Genomic DNA, 25,803 nt, shown 5'->3' on the forward strand with positions numbered 1-25,803 from the left:
TATCCATCCTGTGCCATAATCTTTTAATGCTGACATAACACAAGTTTCATATGTTACAGATTGATGACAGGGAATAACATAATTTGATGAGAGATCCTTGCTACACTGTTTTGTCTGTGTGATGGGAACACGGATTCTATCTTTTTGGTACATTTGTTGCATGACTGTATTGTCACAAAATATATTGAGTACCATAGGTGAAACACCATCCCCTAAAACAATTCAATGGTAGACTATCATCCCTATCAAAAAAACACAAACAAACGAAAAACAAAACTGATTCTTAGCACATTGTATGGGCTGTAATTAGTAACACCCTGCCTCGAAAAGGGCATTAAGCTTGAGCAATTCAAGAATTCAGCATCACTGGAGTACACAACAGGAAATAGGTTTATCATCACAATATGATACCCAAAACTAAATTGATGACATGACAACATAATCATATGAAGCATACAAGAAAAGAAATTACCTCATTGCACAATGTTCCAGTGTATCCAAATTCACAGGAGCATGTAAAACTGTCCACTCCATCCACACAAGTACCTTAAAATATGGGATGAAATGATACAAAAGTTGCTTTTTCTCATTGATTGGTTGGTTGATTAATTAACTGATTGATTGATTGATTGATTGATTGATTGATTGATTGATTGATTGATTGATTGATTGATTGATTGATTCATTGATTGATTGATTGATTGATTAATCTATCACCTGTTAACTTTGTCACAATTTGTTGAATGTGTGCTTAGAGAAACAGAGCTTGCCATTAATAGGAAATACTTACAGTAGGCATATATGTAATGTCACAATGAATGTCATATTGTTTTCACAATCTGTGTTGCAGTTTGCCCTTAAATTTTGATACCAAGACAGAATAAATGCCTGATGCCCCAATGCCCCCAAACTCTGCCACATCCCCCCCCCAAAAAGAAAGAAAGAAAGAAAGAAAGAAACGAAGAAAAGAGAACATTGTGAGAATATTTCAGCCATACAATTTTTCAACTGCAATATTATTCCCATAGAACAACTGAAATACAAGAACTTAGATGATGTTATGGTTGGCTAGCCATCTGGTGAAGTGGACAAAAGCACAGTGAAGAATCTCCAAAAGAAATGAAAACCCACCCCCCTCCCCCCCCCAAAAAAAAAAGGAAGAAAAAGAAAACAAAATGTGTCAACTGAATGTTTATGATAATGCCACTAAACTCACCAAACTGCCCACAAGGATTTGAGGCACACTCATTGACGTTCACCTCACACAGCGCCCCTTCAAACCCAAGTATGCAGTCACATATCGGGTCCCCCTGGCCGGTGGGTGGGTCGCTGCAGCGGGCCCCGTTCTGGCACGGGTTGTTGATGCACGTCGACTCAAACTCGCAGTGAAGTCCCGCACGATCCTCGCCGCACTCACAGGTGTAGCCATTGACGTTGTCATTACATGTTCCACCAGCCTGGCAGGGACTCGACTGACACTCATCTATATTTATCTCACAATTTACACCTATTGAAAAGAAAATTAGCAAAAACATATTTCACTCAACAGTTACTACATTGCTAGATTTATTAATTTTATTGTTAAACAAGGACCACTTTCTTTTTTTGATGTTCTTTGCATTTATTGTGCTCCTTGTATTTGTCTCAATTTGTTCACATTTATCTATTTCCCTGGTACAGATGCTTACATCATTTGTACCCTTTGCCGGATTGGGATAGGATATAATCATCCCTGAAATTTCAGAATACTGGTAAAGAAGAGAAACAAATATCAGTTTCATGTTTCTGTGTATACACGTAAAGTGAAAGCATTTTCATCACTTTGAGCTATCAAATTGTTTACGTTATAGATTACATGCCTGATTATTTTTCTATTCATGAAATGTCATTGCAGTTAATCATTGGTACTCCAAGCTACACTTGGGTGAACATTTACAACTCATGAAATCTGCCCTTTGATAAGTGATATCTCTTCACTGCTCTGATTGCACAATGAAGAGTTCTGGCAGAGAAGCCAAACATAGTGTGCATTGTGCTGCTTAAAGGACAGGTCCACCTTCATAGACATGTGGATTGAGTGAATGCAGCATTATTAGTAAAACACATCCGTGAAAGTTTGCGAAAAATCGGACAATCCATTCAAAAGTTATACATTTTTAAAGTTTCTGCTCAGTCACTGCTGGATGAGAAGACTACTACAGCTTGTGATGTCACATGTGTAGAACGATAACAAAGAAAATATAAAGAAAGTTCAATATATTTTCACTTTTCTCGCATAAGAAAAGAATGCTTGACTTGCCTCTTTCAGAAGACAAGGGGAATGATATTACTTTATACCTCCAGTGAAAAGTCAAGGAAATGTGCACTTTTTCCAAAAAATAAATTTTGTGAAATTCTCTTTATATTTTCCTTACGTTTTGTATATCGTTCTATGCTTGTGACGTCATACACTGTATAGTCTTCTCATCCAGCAGTGACTGCGTAGATACATGTACTTCAAAATCTCATAACTTTTGAACGGAATGTCCGATTTTCCCCAAACTTTCACTGATGTGTTTTACTAATATTGCTGCATTCACTCAATCCACATTGATACAAAGATGAACTTGTCCTTTAAGGCAAAACATAAGTACAAAACATAAACAAAATTTTTTAGCAGATCAAGAGTTGATTTTTTTCTCTTTCTTTTTTTCATTATTTCCTTCTCTGTTGGTACAATGTACCTATCCAAAAAATTCAGCTCTTGGCATTTTGCTGCAATCACACTTTTTTTCTTCATCAAGGAAACTTAGGTATCAGAAAAGAAAGCGTGATCTTTACCAGTGAATCCAGCCACACACAGGCAGTCGTAGCCGTTGACCAGATCTTCGCACGTGCCCCCATTCTGACAGGGATTACTGGCACACTCAATGATCTCCTCTTCGCACAGGTTACTGGTGTAACCGGGGCGGCAGGTGCACGTGAACTGACCATCTCCGGTGTTGGTGCAGGCTGCTCCGTGTCGACACGGGTTGGAGGAACAGGCATCGATGAAGACCTCACATTGGTCTCCACTGTATCGCTCACTGCAGTCACAGCGGTAACCATTGAAGAGGTCTACGCAAGTGGCTGAAAGATTTAGAGAGAAAAAGTCCACACATATTTTAAGTACAGAATTAAACTTGAGTGAGCATAAGCAGTATCAAATATGAATTTCTTTCATGGAAAAAAAAAATTAACCTTCAGCACAATCTATGTGTGCATAAAATACACTGGAGCAACAAAAAATTAGATTCTCAGCTCATTTTAACATTTCATCTGTCTACACAACAAGAGTTCCTCTTGCAAAAGTGGTTGTGGGCCTAGGTATTTTTCAATTTATTACATATGATTATACCATTGTTACATTTATAAACATAACAAAAAACTTAAGTTTTAAAATTTGACTATTTTTTTCCCACAGTGACTGTTTATTTTTCCCCTTGAAACCTCTTCATGGCATTTACAGATGAATTTTAGTGAGCTGGAAAAATTACATTTCTTGACATCACACTAGATTAACTCTTGTTGCAGGTGCATATTCAAAATGTTTTTTACATTGTATGAGGCAAAAATCTATCTGGCATTGGAAGGGATGAACGAGTAAAGGTACATTACAAAATCTTTGCATTGGTAATCTTTATAAAGGATGATCAGATCTAGGCACTGTACATGCAGTCCTTTGAAAACTATACAAAAAAAAAACCAAACTGGACAGAATCACAAGAATGCTAACAAAATACCTTCATTCAAGCAGGGATTACTTTCGCATTCGTCTATTTCCATCTCACAGTTTTGGCCTTCGTAGCCCGCTGAGCAGTTGCAAAAGTAGGCACCGATGAGGTCGATGCACGGTGCTGAGTTCTGGCAAGGATCACTGGCGCATTCCCTGATTTCAGACTCGCAGCGGACTCCATAGTAACCGAGAGCACAGGTGCAATTGAAGCTATTGACCAAATCGACGCATTCTCCCCCGAACAGGCACGGGTTGCTGCTGCACTCGTTGATTTCTACGCCACAGGTGATGCCCTCGAAGCCCGGAGCGCATTCACAGAAATACCCATCGGGCGCATCTGTGCAGGTACCCCCGTTCCGGCAGGGATTTGAGGCGCACTCGTCGATGTCGATCTCGCACGTCGTGCCATTGTAGCCCGAGGGGCAGTCACAGTAGAATCCGTTGGGCATGTCGATGCATGGAGCGCCATTAACACAGGGGTCACTGATGCACTCGTCCAGATCTGTCTCACAGAGGGGACCAGTGAAACCCGGCTGACAGAGACACATGTATGTCTGGATTCCGTCCATACACATGGCGCCGTTCATGCACTCGTTCATCTCACAATCATCAATGTTGATCCCACAATTGACTCCAGTATAGCCACCGGTGCAGTTACACTCATATCCATCGACTAGGTCGATACACAACCCGTCATTCACACAGGGTAAGCTCTGGCATTCATCAATTTCTGTCTCACACAGCGTCCCCGTGTACCCTGCTACACAGTCACAGGTAAACCTGTTGAACAAATCATTACAGGTCGCTCCATTCTGACAGGGTTGGCTGGCACACTCGTCAATCTCTCTTTCACACAACGTTCCTAGGAAGTGAGAAGAATGACATATACATGTTGAATGACACATAATCACACACAGTGCTGCTTGGAAAATTGGCAATTTTCATCACTCATCTCTCTTTTGAAAAAAAAAAATTGTCTTGTGTTGGAAAAGGAAAAGATAGAGCATGGTTCCCATAAATATGTATGTACACCCCTCAAAAAATTGCTATCCAAATGCAGGCAGTCAGATTTAAAGAAATATGAACAGATGTAAGACTGCAGAAAACTACTTTAAATTGACAGCCGTGACTAATGTTCTGCCTTCCTGCCAACTTCCCGACAAAATACCATCATTACATTTGCAGACTTGTACACAGGGAAGATACGTGTAGCATGCCAATATATTATAGAAAAATGAGAGTCTTTCCCCCATAGAGCTGCATACAAGAAAATGTCAAAGGTTAGGCACTTTTATATACTTAGAAATGCTTAAAAGGCTGAGCAGGGTGTAGTACAATGCTCTTATTCTATAAGTGATTGCTTGCATATGAATTCTTTGGATGTACCTGTGGTGCATTAATGCATTCCACAAAGATGTATGTACACGTATTGTTGTATTTGGGGCATTCAAGTGGGCTTGGGAGTAGTATCTACACCTCATGGGTAGTCAAGTTTCTCCTCTCTTGTCCGTGATCCTCTTGAGTGCACACAAATATGGTTTATCAAGGAGCAAAATTTCTCATTCTTTCCCGGCATATATTTTGTGTACGTGTTTGATAAGAGCAAATATAATGATGACAACAATCGTAATAAAGAAATTGCATGTATCTGAACTCTGAATGTACTTTCATCAAGTATACTTGTAAAGTGATGCTGCAATGATACTAATGAAATGAAATGAAATGAAATGAAATGAAATGAAATGAAATGAAACGAAACGAAACGAAACGAAACGAAACGAAACGAAACAAAATGAAATGAAATGAAATGAAGTGAAATGAAAATCACTTTACCTTCGTAGCCATGCACACATCTGCAGGTAAACTGGAGGATCTGATCCTGACAGGTGGCTCCATTCTGACACGGAGACGAGGCACACTGGTCACCGTCCAGCTCACAGTGGACACCAAACCAAGGCCCGGTGCAATTACATTCATAGCCACCAACAAGATTGATGCAGGCTCCTTTCATATAAGCAAAAAAATATATATATCATATATATTTCGTCTTTTAATGTGATCATCCAAGAGAATGTTCAAGGATAGTCAGTCATGCAACAGATATTCCTTAAATAATGATTAGATTCACCACAGTAGGAGTGGCACAAATTGACAGGAAATATTTCAAAATTCAATTGTAAATTACAAAGAACTGCAAATACCACAGCCTTTGCCTCGCTTAAGTCGAATCTATTTGGACTGAAGAAATAGCTTCCACTCTTGACAAAATTTGACTTACTGGTACATTAGGAGATTTAGGCTTCTACCAACCTTTAGTGACTTGCTGGCTAGCTTTCGTCCACTCCTGTGGACTTACATTGTATGAGGGATTAAGATCAATAGAATATAAAGAAAAGAGAACTTGAATAGACCTTTGACTTAGGTGATTATTCAACTTATGAGTGGTCAACTTAAACAAGGTTGACTGTATTCATCATAAGGAAAGCAATCTTGATGTTAATTGACAAATACATGTTATCACAACAAAAGATTACAGTACATTTCATAAGATGGAGATACAGAAAACAGCTTTGACCTCAATCATTGTTGAAAGAAAGAGATTATGATATGACCATGATCATTGTTCTGATGTAAATATGATTGCCATTGATTACCGTAAGTGGTAATCATTTACACTTTCAAAAACCATTAAGATGAATATCTTACCTCCATTTAGGCAAGGGTCACTGTCACATTCATCGATCAGGTCAATCTCACAGTTGATTCCTGCAAGTCCCTCTGGACAGCTGCACTGATAGCCCAGGATCAGGTCGGTACAGGTGCCTCCATTGAGACAGGGGTTGCTTGCACACTGGTCCCCGTCCAGCTCGCAGTGCACCCCAAAGAAGCCCCCTGTGCAGTTACAACGGTAGCCATCCACCTGGTCTATGCAGCTCCCTAGTGATTTGAATTGAACACAAAAAAACCTTGACTAGTACAATGTAGGCCTATCTACCTTGCCATGTACATGAGTGTGCTTGCATCAGTACGAGTTTATACATGCATACATATAACTTGAAAATGATACAACTGTGGATGTTCTTGTTATTTCAATATTAATTAAGTTGTATCATATCTATAGAGATGAAACAATGGCAAATTACACACTTCAGCACATTTACACTTGTACCATCCTTTGCTGTTAAAATTGAGAGAGTAGGTTTTATGTTTTATGACATCTTTGACTGCAAACATTTAGATTTGCATGTAGAACCACTGATAGGTTTGCACTATTACATAATAATTCATGCTGTTAGGTCACTTTTGGTTGTAAACAGCAATATGAACATTTGCCTAATGTTCTGCCGAGAAAGACATTCTTCTTCAAACATTAGCAGCACTCACAAAATCTGGGTATAACATCTTGAAATTGCACTCAAAGTAGGCAAAAGATGCACACCTTCACCAGATAGGCCCTACTGGGAAAACAAATGTATATGAATGTAGTTAGTGTTGTTGTTTTTAGTCCTCCATGTGTTGTATTTCATCATATATTATTAGTTAATCACTTTACTATCATATATTTCTGTATGTAAACTTATGAATCATAACATTACTTACCTCCATTCTGACAAGGAAGACTGGCGCATTCATCGATGTTCGTCTCGCAGTCCACGCCCTCGTATCCCATCATACAGGTGCAGTTGTAGGACCCAATGTAATCAGAGCACGTGGCTCCATTCTGGCAGGGACTGCTGCCACATTCATCGATCTCTGTTTCACAGTTCATACCCTCATAGCCGAGGGTGCAGTTGCACTGGTAGCCATTGATTCTGTCCACACACTGGGCCCCGTTAGCACACGGATCAGGCGAGCAGTCATCGATGTTGATTTCACAGTGCACCCCTAGTGTGCAGACAGTGTAGAGTACCATTGTGTGATGTCATCATTACCAGGGAAAATGGTTTGAAACATCCTCACGTACCCACAATATCTGTGAACACAACAGTTGCTAACCATGCTAATACCCGATTCCAACCCACTGCCAGAAGCCTTGTGTAAGAATATTGTCTTTAGAACCAGCTATAAGCTACAATGTACAACAAAAGATTGTGACATTATCACTTTGGTACACTAAGTGAGGAGTTGGATTCCAGAATCCATAAAGTTTACAGTAAAATATCGGTAATTAAGCTGTCTGAGTTCCTATAGAATTCTTTTTTTTTTTACAGTCTAATCGCTTGTACAATATGCACTGTGTTTTTACGGATAGCTTTGGAAAGCTGCAGTGTTAACATTATTCTCTCCTTGCATCCCACCGTATGTCTTCTTTAATTTAACTCTGACATATCAACGAAATGATCAACAATAACTGCAACCAACTGATTCTATCTATGCCATACATCACAAGACAGTGTATTTTCCCTTTCTTTTGTTTCCCAACATTCTCATCTATAAAAAGATATCTTTAAAGAGTCTATAAAAACAAAACAAGTTGTGAGTTTGGAATCACCATAATTGTTTCTACAAGTAATCAAATAAAATCATTTGGGTTGCATCTCTCAAGGTTTGATTCTTTGAAATCTTCTTTAAGGTTGTCATTAACCGGATGAAGACGAGTCCCAAGAATACTCCAGCGAGTGTCTATGGGTAATGCGTATTATAGCAAAATCAATCCTTCCTCAATGGGTTGAAAAGAAAACTTACCTTCAAAGCCAAGTACACAGGAACATGTGTAGCCATTGATCAAGTCCATGCAAGTTCCCCCATTTTGACAAGGGTCACTCGAGCACTCTGTAATTTCTGATTCGCAGCGAAGACCGGTGTACCCCCCAGCACACTGGCACACATAGCGTCCAGCCTGATCATTACACGTAGCACCATTCTGGCAGGGGTCGCTGCTACACTCATTAATGTCTGTTTCACAGTGAGTGCCTGCACAACGTACAGAGAGGGAAAAAAGAACATATGGAAAGTATGAGACACCCAAATTACTCTAGCCAAGGCCAGTTACGCACACCAATCTATTGTTCAGATTAGAATCGCTTTAATGAAAGCATAATTTATGGCGAGTGGTATACTTTTATGCCTCAGTTTGAAAAAAAAAATTCCTTTTCAAGACTTCAAGCCATAAAATTAGCCAGTGAAGACGAGTTTCTGCTTAACTTCTGCATGGACATCTACACGCAATAAACTAGAACTTCAGTGGTTCTATGACAATGTCATCAGAGACCTAAGTTCCAAATTATCCCTCTACACCCGAAGTCACCCCTAGGGACAATCATTACAGCTAAGCTTTGGAGGAGAGGGGTATAACATTCATGGAGGAAATAGCTTTGTGCAAACAAAACTGATATTTGGCTTTAATTCTCAAGCACTTGAATGTGGAAAGCCTTACAACAGAATGATTAGTGGAAACTTTCACTTTGCAAGTTCAGTGTATATAAGTCATAATATTTAGATACTGTAACGGATCATTACACAAGCAACATTAACATAATGAATATACATGTATGAAGGAAATGAAATTCGGGTTGACATGTGTGTTAATTTTGTCCTTGGTATATGTGCAAAGCAATCAATGTGCTCCTTGCATGTGTGTGGCATGCAAAGCTGAATCAGTATATGACAGAAAGAATGCAATAAGTGAACAAAAAAACACTAAGGTAAACATACATGTAATTCATTCACATGCTGGGTTGGCAAACATACACATACATCCACCACCGTATCTCATGCATTTTCAATGAATGGAACTCATCAACTGTGAAATTTGCTCAAAACCAGCAACATTTGGCTCATTTTGCATCTCAAATGCATTCACATATATGCGGCATTATATCTCAAAATGAACATGCTCACAACAACGGCAATATTGATTATCTCATAACAGCATAACTTAGAAATTACAAAAACAATACAACTGTCATATCAATTTCTGGGATTCTATTTCTGTTGAATAATAATGTATCTTTTTCTCTTTGCCTGAAATTGAATTTCATCCAATCATCCAATCAAGTCATATACAGCTGTCTTCTATATCTGTAATGCAGCTCTCTTGAAAGACACAAAATTTATACATGTTAATAGCACTACAATTAAGAAAAATGTTAAATGCAAAGTACATAAATGGCTAGCATTGACGAAAATTATTAAAAATGGACATTTGAAATCAACATATATTTATAATTGTAGATAGAAGATTCTGACTGGATACAAGATAATTGTGAAGATGAGACAAAAGATGAAAAAGCAGAGTGACAAAGGCAAAAACGGTGTGAGTTTAGCAAGCATTAATAGTTATTTGCACATGTTGCTAATTTGACCATTACTAATACAGACCGCAAGCATGCTCATAAATATATGATATCATTATGGTAATTATGAACACAATGCGTTAGAAGTAGCCCATGAGACAAACTATGAAGCCAATGACATAACATGCATTAAATATATCATGTGTTAATAAAACAGCACATGGACCAAGCCTAACATTGATCACTGCCACGAAAGAGTACAAAGGCACCACTGGAAGTGTTAGGAGCTCACACAAAATGACATGTATGGTTACCACGGATGGGTTTAGTGGCATGCTCTACAAAGACATTTCACCTGTGTATCCGGGAGGACACTCGCATTCATAGAAGTTGATCCTGTCCAAGCATATGGCAAAATTCCTGCACGGGCCACTGGCGCATTCTGGAATGTCGATCTGACATTCATCCCCTTCAAACCCAGGAGGACATAAGCACTGGTACCCATTGAAAAGATCAACGCAGGTTCCATTGTTCTGGCACGGGACACTCTCGCATTCATCTGCCTCTAGTTCGCACAGTTCCCCTGCATAACCAGGGCTACAGCGGCAGGTGAAACTGTTGTCACCATCGAGACAGAGCGCTCCATTCTGACACGGATCACTCTCACATTCGTCAATGTTGACTTCGCAGTTGGTGCCCCGAAACCCTTCTGCACAGTTGCACTGATAGCCATTCAAGAGATCTTGGCAAGAAGCACCATTCTGACAGGGTTCGCTTTGGCACTCGTTGATCTCAACCTCGCAATGTGCACCTTGGTACCCAGAAGGACAGCTGCAGATGTAACTGTTGGCACTGTCGATGCAGGTGGCATTGTTTTGGCATGGATCTGAAAGACACTCGTCTACGTTGACATCGCAGAGATATCCAAGAAAACCTGGTCTACACAGGCAAGCAAAGCCTGCAAGGCCTTCCTGGCAGACGGCCTCATTCTGACAAGGGTTACTAGCACATTCATCAATATCCCTCTCACAGAGTGACCCAGTGTAGCCAGGCTCACAGATACAGGAATATCCATTGATACCATCAACGCATGCTACTCCATTAAGACATGGCTCAGAATTGCATTCATCAATATTTTCTGCACATAGTCTTCCAGCAAAGCCCGGTGCACACTGGCAGGTAAAACTAGCCAGAGCATCTATACAAGTTGCTCCATTTAAGCAAGGTGCACTTGCGCATTCATCAAGCTCTTCTGCACACAGTGTGCCTGTGTAACCCTCAGGACACAAGCATAGGAATCCATTGACTTGGTCCTGACAACTTGCCCCATTAGCGCAAGGTTCACTGATGCACTCATTGATGTTGTCCTCACAGAAGATGCCCTGGAACCCAGCAGCACAGAGACACTGGTAGCCATTCAAGATATCCTGACAGGTGGCCCCATTCTGGCATGGATCAGATTCACACTCATCAGCGTCTAACTCGCAATTATCGCCTTCATAACCCATTGGACAGTCGCAGACATATCCAGCAACAGCATCTGTGCAAGATGCACCATTCTGACATGGGGAACTGCCACATTCATCGATTTCATTGGCACACGTTATCCCAAAGTATCCCGGAGCACAAGAGCAGCGGTATGCATTCACTAGATCTTCGCAGGTGGCCCCATTCTGACAAGGACTACTGGAACACTCATTCACTTCTCGGTCACAGTTTCTACCCGAGTAGCCCGCTTCACACAGGCACTCATATCGCCCAATCAAATCAATGCATGTCCCTCGCAGGCAAGGGTTGGACATGCATTCATCAATTTCATTCTCGCATTGTGGTCCACTGTAGCCAAGTGTACAGTTGCAAGAGTACTGAGCAATCTTGTCTATACACTCAGCACCATTTTCACAAGGATCGCTGGCACATTCATCGATCTCAGTGTCACAGTTCTCCCCTAAGAATCCATCCAAACAAAGACAGTTATAGCGGTTGATAAAATCCTGGCACTCTGCTCCGTTCCTGCAAGGGGCACTGCTGCATTCGTTGATGTCAATTTCACATCTGCTACCAAGAAAACCTGGCAGGCATTCACATGTGTAGCCATCCAGAATGTCTGTGCAAGCGGCTCCATTTTGGCATGGATTGCTGGAACACTCATTAATCTCAACTTCGCAGTGAAGTCCTGTGTATCCAGGAGCACACGCACAGATGTAGCTGGCCACCTGTTCAAGGCAGGTGCCGCCATTCTGGCAAGGATCGCTTGAACATTCCTGGATGTCATCGCTGCACTCTGAACCCTGGAAGCCCGCTGGGCACAAGCACCTGTAGGAGTTTACCAGGTCGTTGCAGGTTGCCCCATTGGAGCACGGATTACTTGCACATTCATCAATGTTGATCTCACAGTGGGTACCATTGAATCCGGCGAGGCATGAGCAAGAAAAGCCATTGATTCCCTCGTTGCAGGTAGCGCCATTCCGACAGGGGTTGCTGGAACATTCTAGAATGTCACTCCCGCAGTTTGTGCCCTGAAAGCCTGGAATGCAGTCACAGGCATATAAATTGACAAGGTCTCTGCATGTGGCACCATTAAGGCAGGGGTCACTTGAGCACTCATCAAGGTCTGTGCCGCATGTGTTGCCAGTATATCCCGGAAGGCAGATGCACATAAACCCATTCACAAGGTCCAAACAAGCTGCCCCATTTTCACATGGGTCTTGCTCACATTCGTCGATTTCTGTGTCGCAATTTTCCCCTGTGTAACCAGCAACGCAGCTGCACTGATAACCATTAATGACATCAACACATGTAGCACCGTTTTGGCAAGGACTACTGCTACATTCATCAATATCCATTTGACAGTCTATTCCCTGGAAGCCGGGAACACAGACACAGCGGTATCGCCCAATGAGGTCCTCGCAAGTGGCTCCGTTCTGGCAAGGGTCACTGTCGCATTCCGGAATATCCACCTCACAGTTGATACCTGAAAATCCATCAGCACAAGAGCAATCGTATCTACCAACTAGGTCAGAGCACTGCGCTCCGTTCTGACACGGAGAGCTTGCACATTCATCAATGTCTGTCTCACAGTGGGTACCTGTGTAACCTTGCAGACATGTGCAAGTGTAGCTACCGATTCCCTCGTTGCAAATGGCCTCGTTGCGGCAGGGTCCACTGGCACACTCTAAGATTTCGGTCTCGCATCTGGCGCCCATGTAGCCAGGAGCGCAAGCGCAGGTGTATCCTGCCACGCGGTCATTACAGGTAGCTCCGTTCTCGCAAGGGTCGCTTGCGCACTCGTCGATCTGACTCTCACAGTTGGCACCTTCATACCCTTCCAGGCATCTGCAAATGTATCCGTTGACCTCTTCTTGGCAGGTTGCTCCATTCCTACAGGGACTGCTGAGGCACTCTAGGACATCTTCCTCACATCGCAATCCCTGAAAGCCCGCGGGACATTCACAGCGGAATCCATTCACAAGGTCGACACAGGTGGCGCCATTCTGGCAGACGTCGCTTACACAGTCATCAACATCAGTCTCGCAGTCAACGCCCGCGTAACCTTCCACGCAATCACAGACGTAAGCATCAAAGGCATCACGGCAGGTAGCACCATTCTGGCACGGATCACTCTGGCATTCATCGGTTTCGATCTGGCACCGCTCTCCTTCATACCCTGAGACACACTGGCAAAAATACTCATTGATCCGGTCGACACACGAAGCACCATTTTCGCACGGGTCGCTGCTACATTCATTGATGTCTGTTTCACAGTACTCTCCAGTGAACCCTGGAAAGCAGTTGCACACAAAGCCGTTGATAACGTCTACACACGTTGCATCATTGCTGCATGGTAGACTAGCACACTCATCAATTTCCTGCTCGCAGGTAGTGTTTGTGAAACCAGGAGCACAGATGCAAATGTAGGCATTGATGTTGTTCTGACATGTTGCTCCATTTTTGCAGGGATTGCTGGAACACTCATTGATATCAACCTCACAATGATCTCCTTCGAATCCTGGCGGGCAGAGGCAGGTGTAACCATTAACTTGGTCCAAACACGTAGCCTCTCCACTGCATGGGTTGCTGGCACAGTCATCAATATTTGTCTCACAATTTATACCTACAGGTAGAAGAAGATATTACACAATGCAAGAATTTCTTTAGAAATTATTTATAAACATAACATAAACATAAGTAAATTTGGTGAGAAGATTTACTGATGTGTAATTTCATCTATTCAATTTTACTACGTGCGGGAAAAATTTTCTGGCAACAAGCATTTTTTTTTCCTCTTTTCTTCAAAATGCCAAAGTAGTACTCACCTTTAAATCAGGGGCTGCCTATGAAACACAATGAATGAAGTCAGTGTGACAAACTGTGAGGGATATCAGGAAATCCATGGTATATCAACTCAGGCATCTTTTGTGCTAAAGGCTTGCATTGAAAGTTTTTTACAAGAGTTTCCTACAAGAATCTTACAATCTGGAGACTAGATCAATCACAATACCTGTAAAAGTCTACCTACATTGACCATGGTTATTTTGAAGAAATTGTGAGAGGAATACAGCCAAGCTAAATCTACACATTTCGGATAGGACATTGCACCTCACTTTCTTTTGGCTTTGATTAAAAAAGAGCAAGATCTATCAGCTGCAATGATTAAAGTTAGATTCAAACTAGCCATGATGGAAAAAGTAACAGAAATGCAACATACTATGTGGTATTGCGATAGAGTGAAATACAAAGTTCAAGAGAAATTGATTAAAGTACTACTGCAAGTTTAACTTTTATTGCCTTGTGAAATATCTGGAGGCTGAAGCAGCAAAATCGTCTCTGAAAATAAAGAAAATCCCTACCTAAACAGCAGCAATGTCTTATAAAACTGTGACAATAATGATGGGCCTATCCTTGAATGTGTATTCCAATGAAAGGAATTTTACTTATGGATCATTGTCATAGATGAAAAGATTTTCAGCTCTTTTGGGCACAATATCTGCAATTTAGCCCATTTGTAAAAGTTTGTGCTTAGCACCAGATGTGTAGGAGCAATAGCTGTCTTCTGCATTTTAATATTTCCACAGAGAATTTACAACTACTGCATGGTATAAGGGCAAGACTGTCTAATGCTCATGGACTTTTCTCAAATGATACTCAACTGTGTCTACTGCAAAGGTGCGAGATACATAGACTGAAGGTGCAGCGTATAAGGTGTTGCATCAAAATTATGATCAGCAGGATCCCTCAGGATCCTGCTTGAATCAGGATCCTGCAGGATCCTGATTTTGATGCAATGCCTAGGAGTTGCATCAAAATTATACCTTGCAGGACCCTGTAGGATCCTGATTCAAGCAGGATCCTGAGGGATCCTGCTGGTCATAATTTTGATGCAACCCCTAAGCTGTCAAGAATGAAATTGAAACAATGTACACTACTGAAAAGGAGATGTCACACGGAACATTGAGGGAGACTATGAACGTATTCAAAAGTCTCTGTCAATATGAGTATGATATGCAATGATCTGCCATATTCCCATGGAAATGGTAAATCAGCCATTGAAACTGACTTTGTCTAAATCACTTTCGAACGCATGGCAGTCGCAACACTAGATTTGCTCATCCCCCACATACCGGAAAAGCCCTCCACACATTCACAGGTGTAAGACATGATGCCATCGACGCACGTTGCACCATTCTGACAGGGAGCTGCCTCGCATTGGTCACCGTCTTCATCGCAGTTGGTCCCAAACCATCCCCCGCTGCAGGCGCAGGTGTAGCGGCTGATGCCATTTATGCAGGTTGCTGCAGAGAGCAAACAGAGCATACATACCAGTAGTTTGTTACAATCAGAATGGTAGGACCCTGATTGGTCGATATGCTGACTGATCACTGGTCCAACTTCAGATGCAACTTTACTTGCAACAATCAAGCACTCACATTTGCTGGAGATTTTGCAGTTGCGTTCCCAAAAAGCAAGAGCATAGGTCAGTTACCTTCTCCTATGAAGACATTCAATCATGTTTATTTATTCATCTATGCATTCTTTCATCCATTCATTCTTTCATTCATTCATCCATCCATCTGTCCACCCATCCATTCATTCATTCATTCATTCATTCATTCATTCATTCATTCATTCATTCATTCATTCATTCATTCATTCATTCATTCATTCATTCATTCATTCATTCATTCATTCATTCACTTCCTCATTCACAATGTGACCTTGCTTCTAGAGTTCATTTTATGGATGGGGGTCTCAAAGTAAAAGGGAAGCCACAGTAGTTTGTTTGAATTCAAGACTACAATATATCATAAATTTTTTGGTGCTTCAACAAAAATTAGACAGCTGTAAAAAGGTACAGTGTAAGTAAGGATATGTCAAATAAATCTGCAGAAAATCTTTCCTGTCGTTTTTATTCTAGTTATTGAAAATTAAGGATATGTCAAATAAAGCTGCAGAAAATCTTTCCTGTCGTGTTTATTCTAGTTATTGAAAATTATTTATCTTTGGGCTTTTTTTTGTAACCTCTTTTCTGCGAGAGACAGCGTGGGAACATTATCATATCTCTTATTATGCTTGTTAATATTATGATTATTCTTTGGTGTGTGTGTGTGTGTGTGTGGTGTGTATGTGTGTGTGCGCGCGTGTGTGTGTATGTGAGTGTGTGTGTGTGCGCGCGTGTGTGTGAGTATGTGAGTGTGTGTGTGTGTATGTGTGTGTGTGTGTGTGTGTGTGTGTGTGTGTGTGTGTGAGTGTGTATGTGTATGTGTATGTGTGTATGTGAGTGTGTGTGTGAGTGAGAGATTGGGTGGATATGAGTACTCTACTGTCATGTGCTCCCTTTGAAAAGAGTGACATGTATGCCGGCATTTATGCCAATATGAATTCTAATGCTCAGTCCAGATTTGTTTTTCTTTGTCTTTCTCTGCAGTCTTCTCGCCAAAGGAGTTGTAAAGTGAATTTTAGAACATGAATTTTATATTGTTAATAATGAACTATTCATCTGATTTGATATTTTAATTACTGTAGCTGACTTGGATTTTATACTGATGACAATTCATTGTAATGACTGAATTTTTGTTTGTATTTTTATGTTTTATCTCAGGACCTTGATGAAAAACAGCTCATGCTGATCAAGCTATCCTGAATAAATATGTTTCAATAAAATAAATAAAATAAATAAAATAAAATAACAGTGATTTGAGTTATATTTAGGGTTCCAATGTGCCTGTAATGAGAATGTGCTCAAACTCAGTAGAAAACAATCTCATACCTGCATTCTGGCACGGATCACTGCTGCACTCGTCAAATTCATCCACTTCGCAGTCGGGGCCCACACTGCCAAGAATACAGACACACTGGTAGGCCCGTACGAGATCAAGACAGGTGGCTCCGTTCTGGCAGGGGTTGCTGGCACACTGGTCCCCGTCCTCTTCGCAGTTGACCCCCGAGAATCCGGCCACACACTGGCAACTGTAGCCATTTATCAGATCCGTGCATCCAGCTAGGATAGGACAGAACATACAAGTACAACGTACCATAAAATCATTATTACGGAATTCAATCCCAAGCAGAGTATCACAGGCCACTTGCATCTTTGAAAGGATGCCTTATCATGAAAAATGTAGCAAAGTTACGCTAGTATCAGCAACTGAATGGTTTCTCCTTGAATACAAATGCAGAGCTTCTGCAAAATATACACCAAGCCAGGGACAATTACCCAATCAATACTTTGCTGCAAAGCTGTACAACCTTTGATGGGAAAATATGGTGCATCATATTTAATAGTGTCTTCATCCACCATGCACTAACACCCATATGTTGAAGTGTTCTGCTTGTGCAATTTGCTGTCAGTTTCCATAAATAGACATCAATACACCTGACTGGTATGTCATTTGAATCTGGGAGTAATGTTACAGGGTTAGGATCTGGACGCATTGCACTCTCTGATTTCAACTAAAGGTCAAGGGTTTGATATCTGCAACAGTAATCTGATCTTTAAGCACAAAACTTTGAATCTACATTATTTGTCTCTATCTGGGTATAATAATGACACTCAAGTGGGAACAGAATTTTATAGTTGTTGGATTTTTCCTGTCTGCATGGCAAAAAGAAAAAGAAAAGAAAAGAAATAGAAAATGATGACCTGGCAGAAACATTCCTAAGAGATCAGTGTGAGTGCACTGTACACTGTATACGTACTGCTTTGATTTCAGTGACAAAGAGTGTAACGCATAGCAAGGAATTATCACTACACATATTACTGTGTTTTCCAGCCCTGGGGCGGATCCAGAAATTCTGTAAAAGGGAGGTGCCTTTGCAAAATTAAAGGGGAGCGCACCCCCCCCCCTCCATTTTCTTTCTTTTTCTTTCTTTTGTTTTAACTAAAAATAAAGAGGGGGCGCGCACCCGGTGTGCCCCCTCTGGATCGCCACTGCAGCTTGAGCTTGTTTTAAAAGCCTTAGTTCTATTAAAAATAAACAACTGCTTAAAAAAAGAATCAGTCCTGAATAGCAGTTCCTTTCTTTCTTTAATAACCTTCAATCACTAATCATTCCAGAATGCCACGTGGTGTCTTCCATTTGCATCTAGATCCATCATCTCGTACATCCAGTCGACACAAAGTGCACTTTGTATTTACAAAGTGCTTTCATATCAACTACTGTACTTTCTCTCTAAGACCAGGGGCCTGCTGCATAAAATGTTTTACCCGAGAAAAACTCTGGTAAGAACTGAAAACCCGGGTTAGTATGATTCTGCAATTGATTTTAAAACAGAAAAGAACTTTGTTAAAAAGGTCTCCTGAGTTTTCTCAGGTAAAAAATTCTATGCAATAAGCCCAAGCTATATAGCTATGCTATTGAATTACCTCCATTTTTGCATGGTGTGCTGGCACACTCGTCCGTGTTCACCTCGCAATGCTGCCCTTCGTATCCAGGGGGACACTGACAGAAGTATCCAGCCACGCGATCCTCGCACGAGGCCCCATTCTGGCACGGATCGGGGTCGCACTCGTCGATCTCGAAGCTGCACAGGGTGCCATAGTAGCCTGGAGCACAGTCGCAGGTGAAGGACCCACCATCGCTGCGACAGGTGGCGCCATTCGCACACGGAAGACTGGCACATGCTCCAATGACAATTTCACACCTCTCACCTGCATAGAGCAAATTTAAAACACATCAACTTGAATTTTGTCTTTCTTTAGTAATTTACAGAAAAAGTAATCAATGAGCAGAGAAAAGAAATTATCTTAGGACCCAGATAACTCTTATCTGCAGTGGATGTCCAATGAGAGTGGGGTGTTCAACACGTCCATTGGAGAGAAGTTTCACACTTACAAAAAGAGCATTACTGTAGTCACATTTTTTAACGTGTTTGACAGTTACAGCCTTCACACACAGAAATAAGTCTCCTTGCCTTTCTACTTCCACAGACAATCCAGAGAACAGCTGCATCAAAAACTCTGTAGTATGGATCAAATCTATGATTCTCAGTATGCAAGAGTATACTTATATTCAATATGCACACACCATTGTTAATGTGATTACAAGGTCAATCTAGGCAAAATCCTTGATAATGAAAAACAGCTCCAGACCGTAATTGGCTGCACTTGATTTGAAACAATTGTTTGGGGAAAAATTTAATCCAAGTTTGCATTCAGACTTGAACATGACTATGTTCTTTTAGCATGAGACATGTATTGAATACATTTTGCATACAAATTCAATACCGAAAGTGTGAAAGCCTTTTGAGTCACACTGGCAATTACAATCGCAAACTTAAATGATGAAATTTTGGGATTTGTTGCTTTTTTGTTGTTGTTGCAGAAATAAGACCTACAGTCATATGACCATTGGTTACAATACCTTGAAACCCTGCAGCACAGATACATGTGGCAATATTCCCCACTTCTTCACAGGTTGCTCCATTTTCACATCCAAGTAGGTCACAAGGCTCTAAAGGAGTTGTCTGATCTGATGGCAACAAAGTTGTTCCAACTGCTGGAAGTGTGGACACTAATAAAGTATTTGCTGCAGTGCTCGATAAAGTTGTAGTGGTTTCTGACAGCACAGTTGTGGCTGCAGTAGTCCGCATCTGAGTGGTCGATGCAGTCGTTGCGGGATGCGTAGTCAGTGCGCCTTGCGTGGTAGTTGGTGGTACTGTGGTGATCTGTGGTTGCGTTGTTGTCACTGAGGTTGTTGCTGCAGTTGTCAGTGGTTCTGTGGTTTCTGTGGTTGGGCTTGTTGTGCCAGTGGGAGGGAGTGTGGTGAGAACAGTTTCACATTGGTTGCCAATTGTGTTGGCAGGACAGGTGCAGTTGTAGTAAGCCACATTGCTGCTACTTCTGTCCGTTGCAAGGCAAGTACCACCATTCAAGCATGGGTCACTATCGCAGGCTGAAACTACAAATAATAAATGAAAAATGGCAAACAAAACAAAAGAAGACATCATCAGAAATCAAGCTGACATAAAAGTTACTTTTCAAAAAAAAAATGAAAAAAAAATATGAAAATATACAATATACAGCAAATATGTGTCACCATTTGAACCTAATGAGTATTGAGAATAAATCAAAAATTCTCAGCACTCAACCAACCATGTTTTTAATAATGGAACTACATCAATGATAAAATGTTGGCATTAATTTATTTCCATTTCAAGTTTTTCAACTACCATACACTCTTTGACATTTCTAGAATTTGTAGCCAAATATGATTCAACTGTGCACAAATTATACTTGTACATGTATATGAAATTAGGTTGTGTGTACGAGGAGATAACAATGGCAGCTTTACCATGTAACTTGCTCCCCAGCAGCATAAAGATTCAATCCATTGTTTGGTTGGACATGGCTACCACAAAGTTTTCCTGGATAATGTCAACAATGCTTCTTTATTATTATTATTATTATTATTATTATTATTATTATTATTATTATTATTATTATTATTATTATTATTATTATCATTATCAACTATCATTATTATTATTATTATCATTATCATTACTATTATTATTATATCATCAAGCTGTGAATAGTTGGTTACTTAAGGTCCAATGAAATTTCAATGGAGAGCACTAAGGAACATAAAGAAAAGATTATTTTTACCAATAAGCATGGGTCAATGCGATCAACTGATTTGAAATGGTCCATTGTATGGAAGTTGCTTCTAGATGGCACACAAACATGTGTACTATACAAATACACATAGTCATTAACATACAATGTAATTGTGAGATGACTGGCCTAGCTGTTTTGAATGTGACTGAGAACGAAACAACTGTTTCACAGAAAAATATGACACTAAATAATGTTAATGATATACTTACTCTTCTTCTTTTCTGATCTGAGTGTTAGCATTGATCTTCCAGACAGCCCTGCCATTATCAATATCATTAACCCAGCATTGTCAGTACTCACAGATACACCTAGGTTGAGAAGGAGACTGGGGTTGGGGTAAAAATATCTCGTCCAAGGATGTACAAAATATAACAGGGTTCGAAATTGGCGATGGTCTGCTGGCCATTGGCCACCCAAAATCACGTCGGACTAGCTAAAAATCATAAAATTCTGAAGTTACTAGTCCGTCTGGCTAGCCAAAATATTGTTTCAGTGTCAAAATTGATTCTAAGTAGTCCGCCTGGCTGGTTAAAAAAAAAGTTAAGTGCGACCCCTGGGTTATAGCATATGTGCTGTCAAGATTCAAACTTGGGAGATCAGTCTGAAAGTAGAATTTTGCCTCCTAAGTTTAGTCTTCATATCTACGATTCTGCCCCTTTCCTGCTTGTCTAACCTGAATACTCTTTTATATGCTTGACATCTCATACATTGAGTATGCTTTTCCTTTAAGAAATTCATCATAGATGTAGTACTTTGCTCACCAGCGGCATTGCAAGTGGCCTCTGTCTCATCAGAACCATCAGGACAGTCCTGGTGGCCATCACAGAGGAAGAAAGAGAAGATGCAGCTCCCATCAGCACACTGCACTTGGTTTATGATCAGAGAGCAGGATTGAGCTGGAGTGGAGGGAAATGATTCAACATGAAAAAAATTAGTAAATAAATCAAGAGAAACTATTTTACTTCTCTGGGTATCGTTTGGTTATTGCAAATACTTTGCTATGAGTGTATATGACTAGAATCTAGATCTACTCAAATTATGGTTATTCAGAGCAGTAAATAAGGCAGATGAGTTAGATCCAATTCAGCCGAACGTGTGGTGTCTGCATGATTGATGGTTCACCCTGGTTTCAAGACTGTACTAGCTCCACGGTTTTTACCATTGTTTACATTAAATATAAATAGCCAGGTGATGCAGAATTGATGAAATCCGATACTAATATACAATTCACACTTTACAGGGAGTAGTAAGTTAGTAGAAAACATAACATACAGGCCGCACAGTGCAGCTCTGCCACTACACTATAGCACAGAGGCAGAGCACTGCAGTTGTTGTTTGTCATTGTTACCTGTTGTCATCTTTTCTTGGTTGTGGGCAATTCCTGAAACAACCTCAAACTTAACTCAAAATGAAAATGTGCCCCAACACAGGCAAACGAGACTGCAGCAGTTTGTTTACCCTAATTTTGATATGATACTGGTTTCTGCCTTAAATAATGTTGTATTTATAACTCGAGTGCACATACCTTTGATCGGTGGAGTGACGATCCAGAGAAGGACCACCACAGCCAGATACAACAGCACACCAATACGCATGGGTGGGACTGAGCCTTTCATCTTCACCAAAACGGCGTCACTGGTAGCTAGGCGAAGGATGACGCTTTCTAATCACCTCAGCAGGAATTTGACCTCACTTCTGCGTCAGGACGGTAACATCTTTGAGTGAATTTGTTCCTCAATCCGCCTGACCTTACAGTAAAATCACAAAACTTGAAGAAAAGAATACTAGGCTCGAGTACGATGTCCAACGTCGGATATTACGGGGAAAATTACGACACGCTAGACTGCTTCAGCAGACGGAATTTGAAAAATCGATGGCAGGTGGAATGCACCCAACGATTTTTGAGGTTATCAAAATGACTAATCGCTTACGGAAAGCCTATACAAATTCTCCGCGTTTAAAGGGAAACGCCCAATGAGCATGGTCTTTCCCGACTATTATTGCGCCTGCCTCTATTATTGTGTTGTCGATTTGAATTTTGTTTAGATTGCTGTTTTCTCGTAGATCAGATTGATCCAGCCATAAGCGAAATGGTCTAAAATTGGTCTAAGGACTGTCGATTACAAGAAACTAATAACAGTGTTAACACTAGATGATAAAACGACAAAGAAATATGAAGAGAATCATAATATACCTTGAGATAGATAGATAGACAGCTCAATAGATGGATAATTAGATACATAGATAGAATAGATAGACATATCTCAATAGATAGACCTATAATTAGATAGATAGATAGATAAATAGATAGATGGATAGACAGATACATAGAGATAGACAGCTCAATAGATAGATAATGAGATAGATGTGATATAGATACATATAGATACATGGATAGATAGATAGATAGATAGATAGATAGATAGATAGATAGATAGATAGATAGATAGATAGATAGATAGATAGATAGCCCATAGATAGATAGGTATAGGTAGATAGATAGATAAATAGATAGATAGATAGATAGATAGATAGATAGATAGATAGATAGATAGATAGATAGATAGATAGATTAATAGATCATAGATAGAGATAGACAGCTCAATTGATAGATAATGAAATAGACAGATAGATAGATAAATACATGTAGATAGATAGACAGATGATAAAGATTGATTGATTGATTGATTGATTGATTGATTGATTGATTGATTGATTGATTGATTGATTGATTGATTGATTGATTGATTGATTGATTGATTGATTCATAGATAGAGAGAAGAAGCGAGATGAAGAGAAAATTAGGTACTGAAATAGATTCACTGAGATGAATGAATGGCCAATAAAGAAATGAAAGAATGGAAAATACATTCATTCAAAAATTAATGAATGTACATGTTAAAATGAATCAAAAAAGGAAGCTATCACACTTTGTAATCAGGAACGTGGTGGATGGAAAACACAGCATGATGCCCCATTTCAATAACTTTTCCTTTGCAGAAGCGTTAAGGGCCACTCTATATACGTTCCAATATTATTGTTGGGGTTATAGCCACTAATTCCCCAAATATTCGAAAACCAAAATGTCACCTATATACCCGGAAATGAAGTGGCCCACATCTCTACAAGCTTGCCTTTACGATCTCTCTTTTCCAATATGTACAATGATTTTGATCAATAATGGTTTCATATAATTCAGTATATGACATCGTATATAGTAATAACTATATTTATGTATACTATTTTGTATTCGCTACATTTTAAATATATAATTGGAAGAATGTGCTGTTGGAAATAAAATTGATTTGAATTTGATTGAGTCGAATAAGATTTGGTGTTCAGCGCGTCATCGACATTGAATACATAAACAACCTATTTACCAAAACAACAAGAATAAAAAGCCTAATTTAAAATCAGGAATCAACTCAACTGCACCCCCTGAAATTAAGAAAGTGATCGAGCAAAGGCTGGCCCTCTTCCCCCGAGAGTTACCACTATATCTGGTTAGCTGCCGTTTGCCCAAACAAAGGTCTCTTTCAAATTGTAACAAAAGACGCTGTTACATTATACAGTCTGGAGGTCGCTAAACCCACACAGACGTCATCTTCCGCTTGCAGGTTGTTATTAGACCTGTAGAAAGTCGCTAGCTTACTTCGCTTGAATGATATATATTCCCACCATGAAACAAAACACTGAAATTGCACACACGGATACGTTAAAGACTTCAAGATTCTCTTTATCTTTGTAATTTAAACCCGCAGTCATGTAATGTTTTGCTTCTGATGTTACATCAGAAGATGGGGGGGGGGGGGGGGGAGGAGGAAGTGTCAAATAGCTATGGAATGCCAAGTGAGTACAACCAAGAAAGTCCGATTTTGTATTCATTTTTAAAATGTTTTTCTTTTCATTTTTGTTTTCATTTTTTACACTAAGAGTCAGCTCTCGGAATCGACCTAAAATAGATACGAAATGAATGATTTCGATCTTTGTTCAAAACGAATGTTCCAATCAAGTCTTGCAACAGGAGAACGTGCGAAAACTTCAGTTCTGCAATGGATCGTATATTGGAGCTCACAATTATTTTTCGAGATCAAAATCCTCGTGGCGACTCCTTTCGTAGGGGTAACTGAGTTTCTGCAGCATCTCAGAGGAGCTGGCGGCATTAGGGAATCACTCCCTTAGGAAAATCAGATTAAAAACAACATAAAAAATAATTCCTTAACTATATCATTCAAATTATTATTATCTTTTTATTGTAATTGATTAACGAATTGCCCTTCATCGACCTAAACACCGCTGATTCAGTGTCAGAGTATAACAAACATGATAAGATTATCTTTGGCATAGAAATTGTGTCAATCAATAAATATTGTCAATCAGTTACAATGAAAACAGCTCGGCACAAGAATCATTAGTTTGAATTATACGCAGTACCAGCACCACCGTCAGAACCATCACTGGCTGACATACCGGGCGGAGACGCTGTCTGTATAGCATTGCAATCAGGGCTCATGAGTTGTAGGCCTATCCAGTCCGAGTAGGCCTATTATGTGCCCGCAAGATTTTTTTTTTATCATCATAATTATGCAAAAACTGAGCAATCGGTGTTTTTTAACGATTGCATTGTATTGTATTATTCATTTTCCCCATAAAATGAACATAATAAAGAACACATATACGATCTACCCAACTAGTGT

At 40.1% G+C, this 25,803-nt stretch overlaps 1 protein-coding gene across 1 annotated transcript in view; it reads right to left on the bottom strand.

The window, feature by feature from the left end:
• The window catches only part of LOC139716810 (uncharacterized), a 50,822-nt gene extending 27,874 nt beyond the window's left edge, over positions 1 to 22,948 (bottom strand). The window contains exons 1-14 of the mRNA XM_071628342.1: positions 22,632 to 22,948; positions 21,868 to 22,002; positions 19,851 to 20,387; positions 18,854 to 19,138; positions 17,258 to 17,488; positions 15,612 to 15,782; positions 10,346 to 14,104; positions 8,441 to 8,668; positions 7,355 to 7,639; positions 5,588 to 5,758; positions 3,762 to 4,616; positions 2,821 to 3,108; positions 1,217 to 1,507; positions 473 to 546 (exon numbers count right to left, since the gene is read on the bottom strand). Coding sequence (XP_071484443.1) covers positions 473 to 546; positions 1,217 to 1,507; positions 2,821 to 3,108; positions 3,762 to 4,616; positions 5,588 to 5,758; positions 7,355 to 7,639; positions 8,441 to 8,668; positions 10,346 to 14,104; positions 15,612 to 15,782; positions 17,258 to 17,488; positions 18,854 to 19,138; positions 19,851 to 20,387; positions 21,868 to 22,002; positions 22,632 to 22,722 — 7,401 coding nt within the window. The 5' untranslated portion in view covers positions 22,723 to 22,948. The remainder of the gene's footprint in view (positions 1 to 472; positions 547 to 1,216; positions 1,508 to 2,820; positions 3,109 to 3,761; positions 4,617 to 5,587; positions 5,759 to 7,354; positions 7,640 to 8,440; positions 8,669 to 10,345; positions 14,105 to 15,611; positions 15,783 to 17,257; positions 17,489 to 18,853; positions 19,139 to 19,850; positions 20,388 to 21,867; positions 22,003 to 22,631) is intronic.
• Between the last annotated feature and the right edge of the window lie 2,855 nt (positions 22,949 to 25,803).

This window comes from Diadema antillarum, unplaced genomic scaffold (genome assembly GCF_040938485.1).
Source record: "Diadema antillarum isolate AM-2024a unplaced genomic scaffold, OU_Dant_1.0 scf00000070, whole genome shotgun sequence".
NCBI lineage: Eukaryota > Metazoa > Echinodermata > Echinoidea > Diadematoida > Diadematidae > Diadema > Diadema antillarum.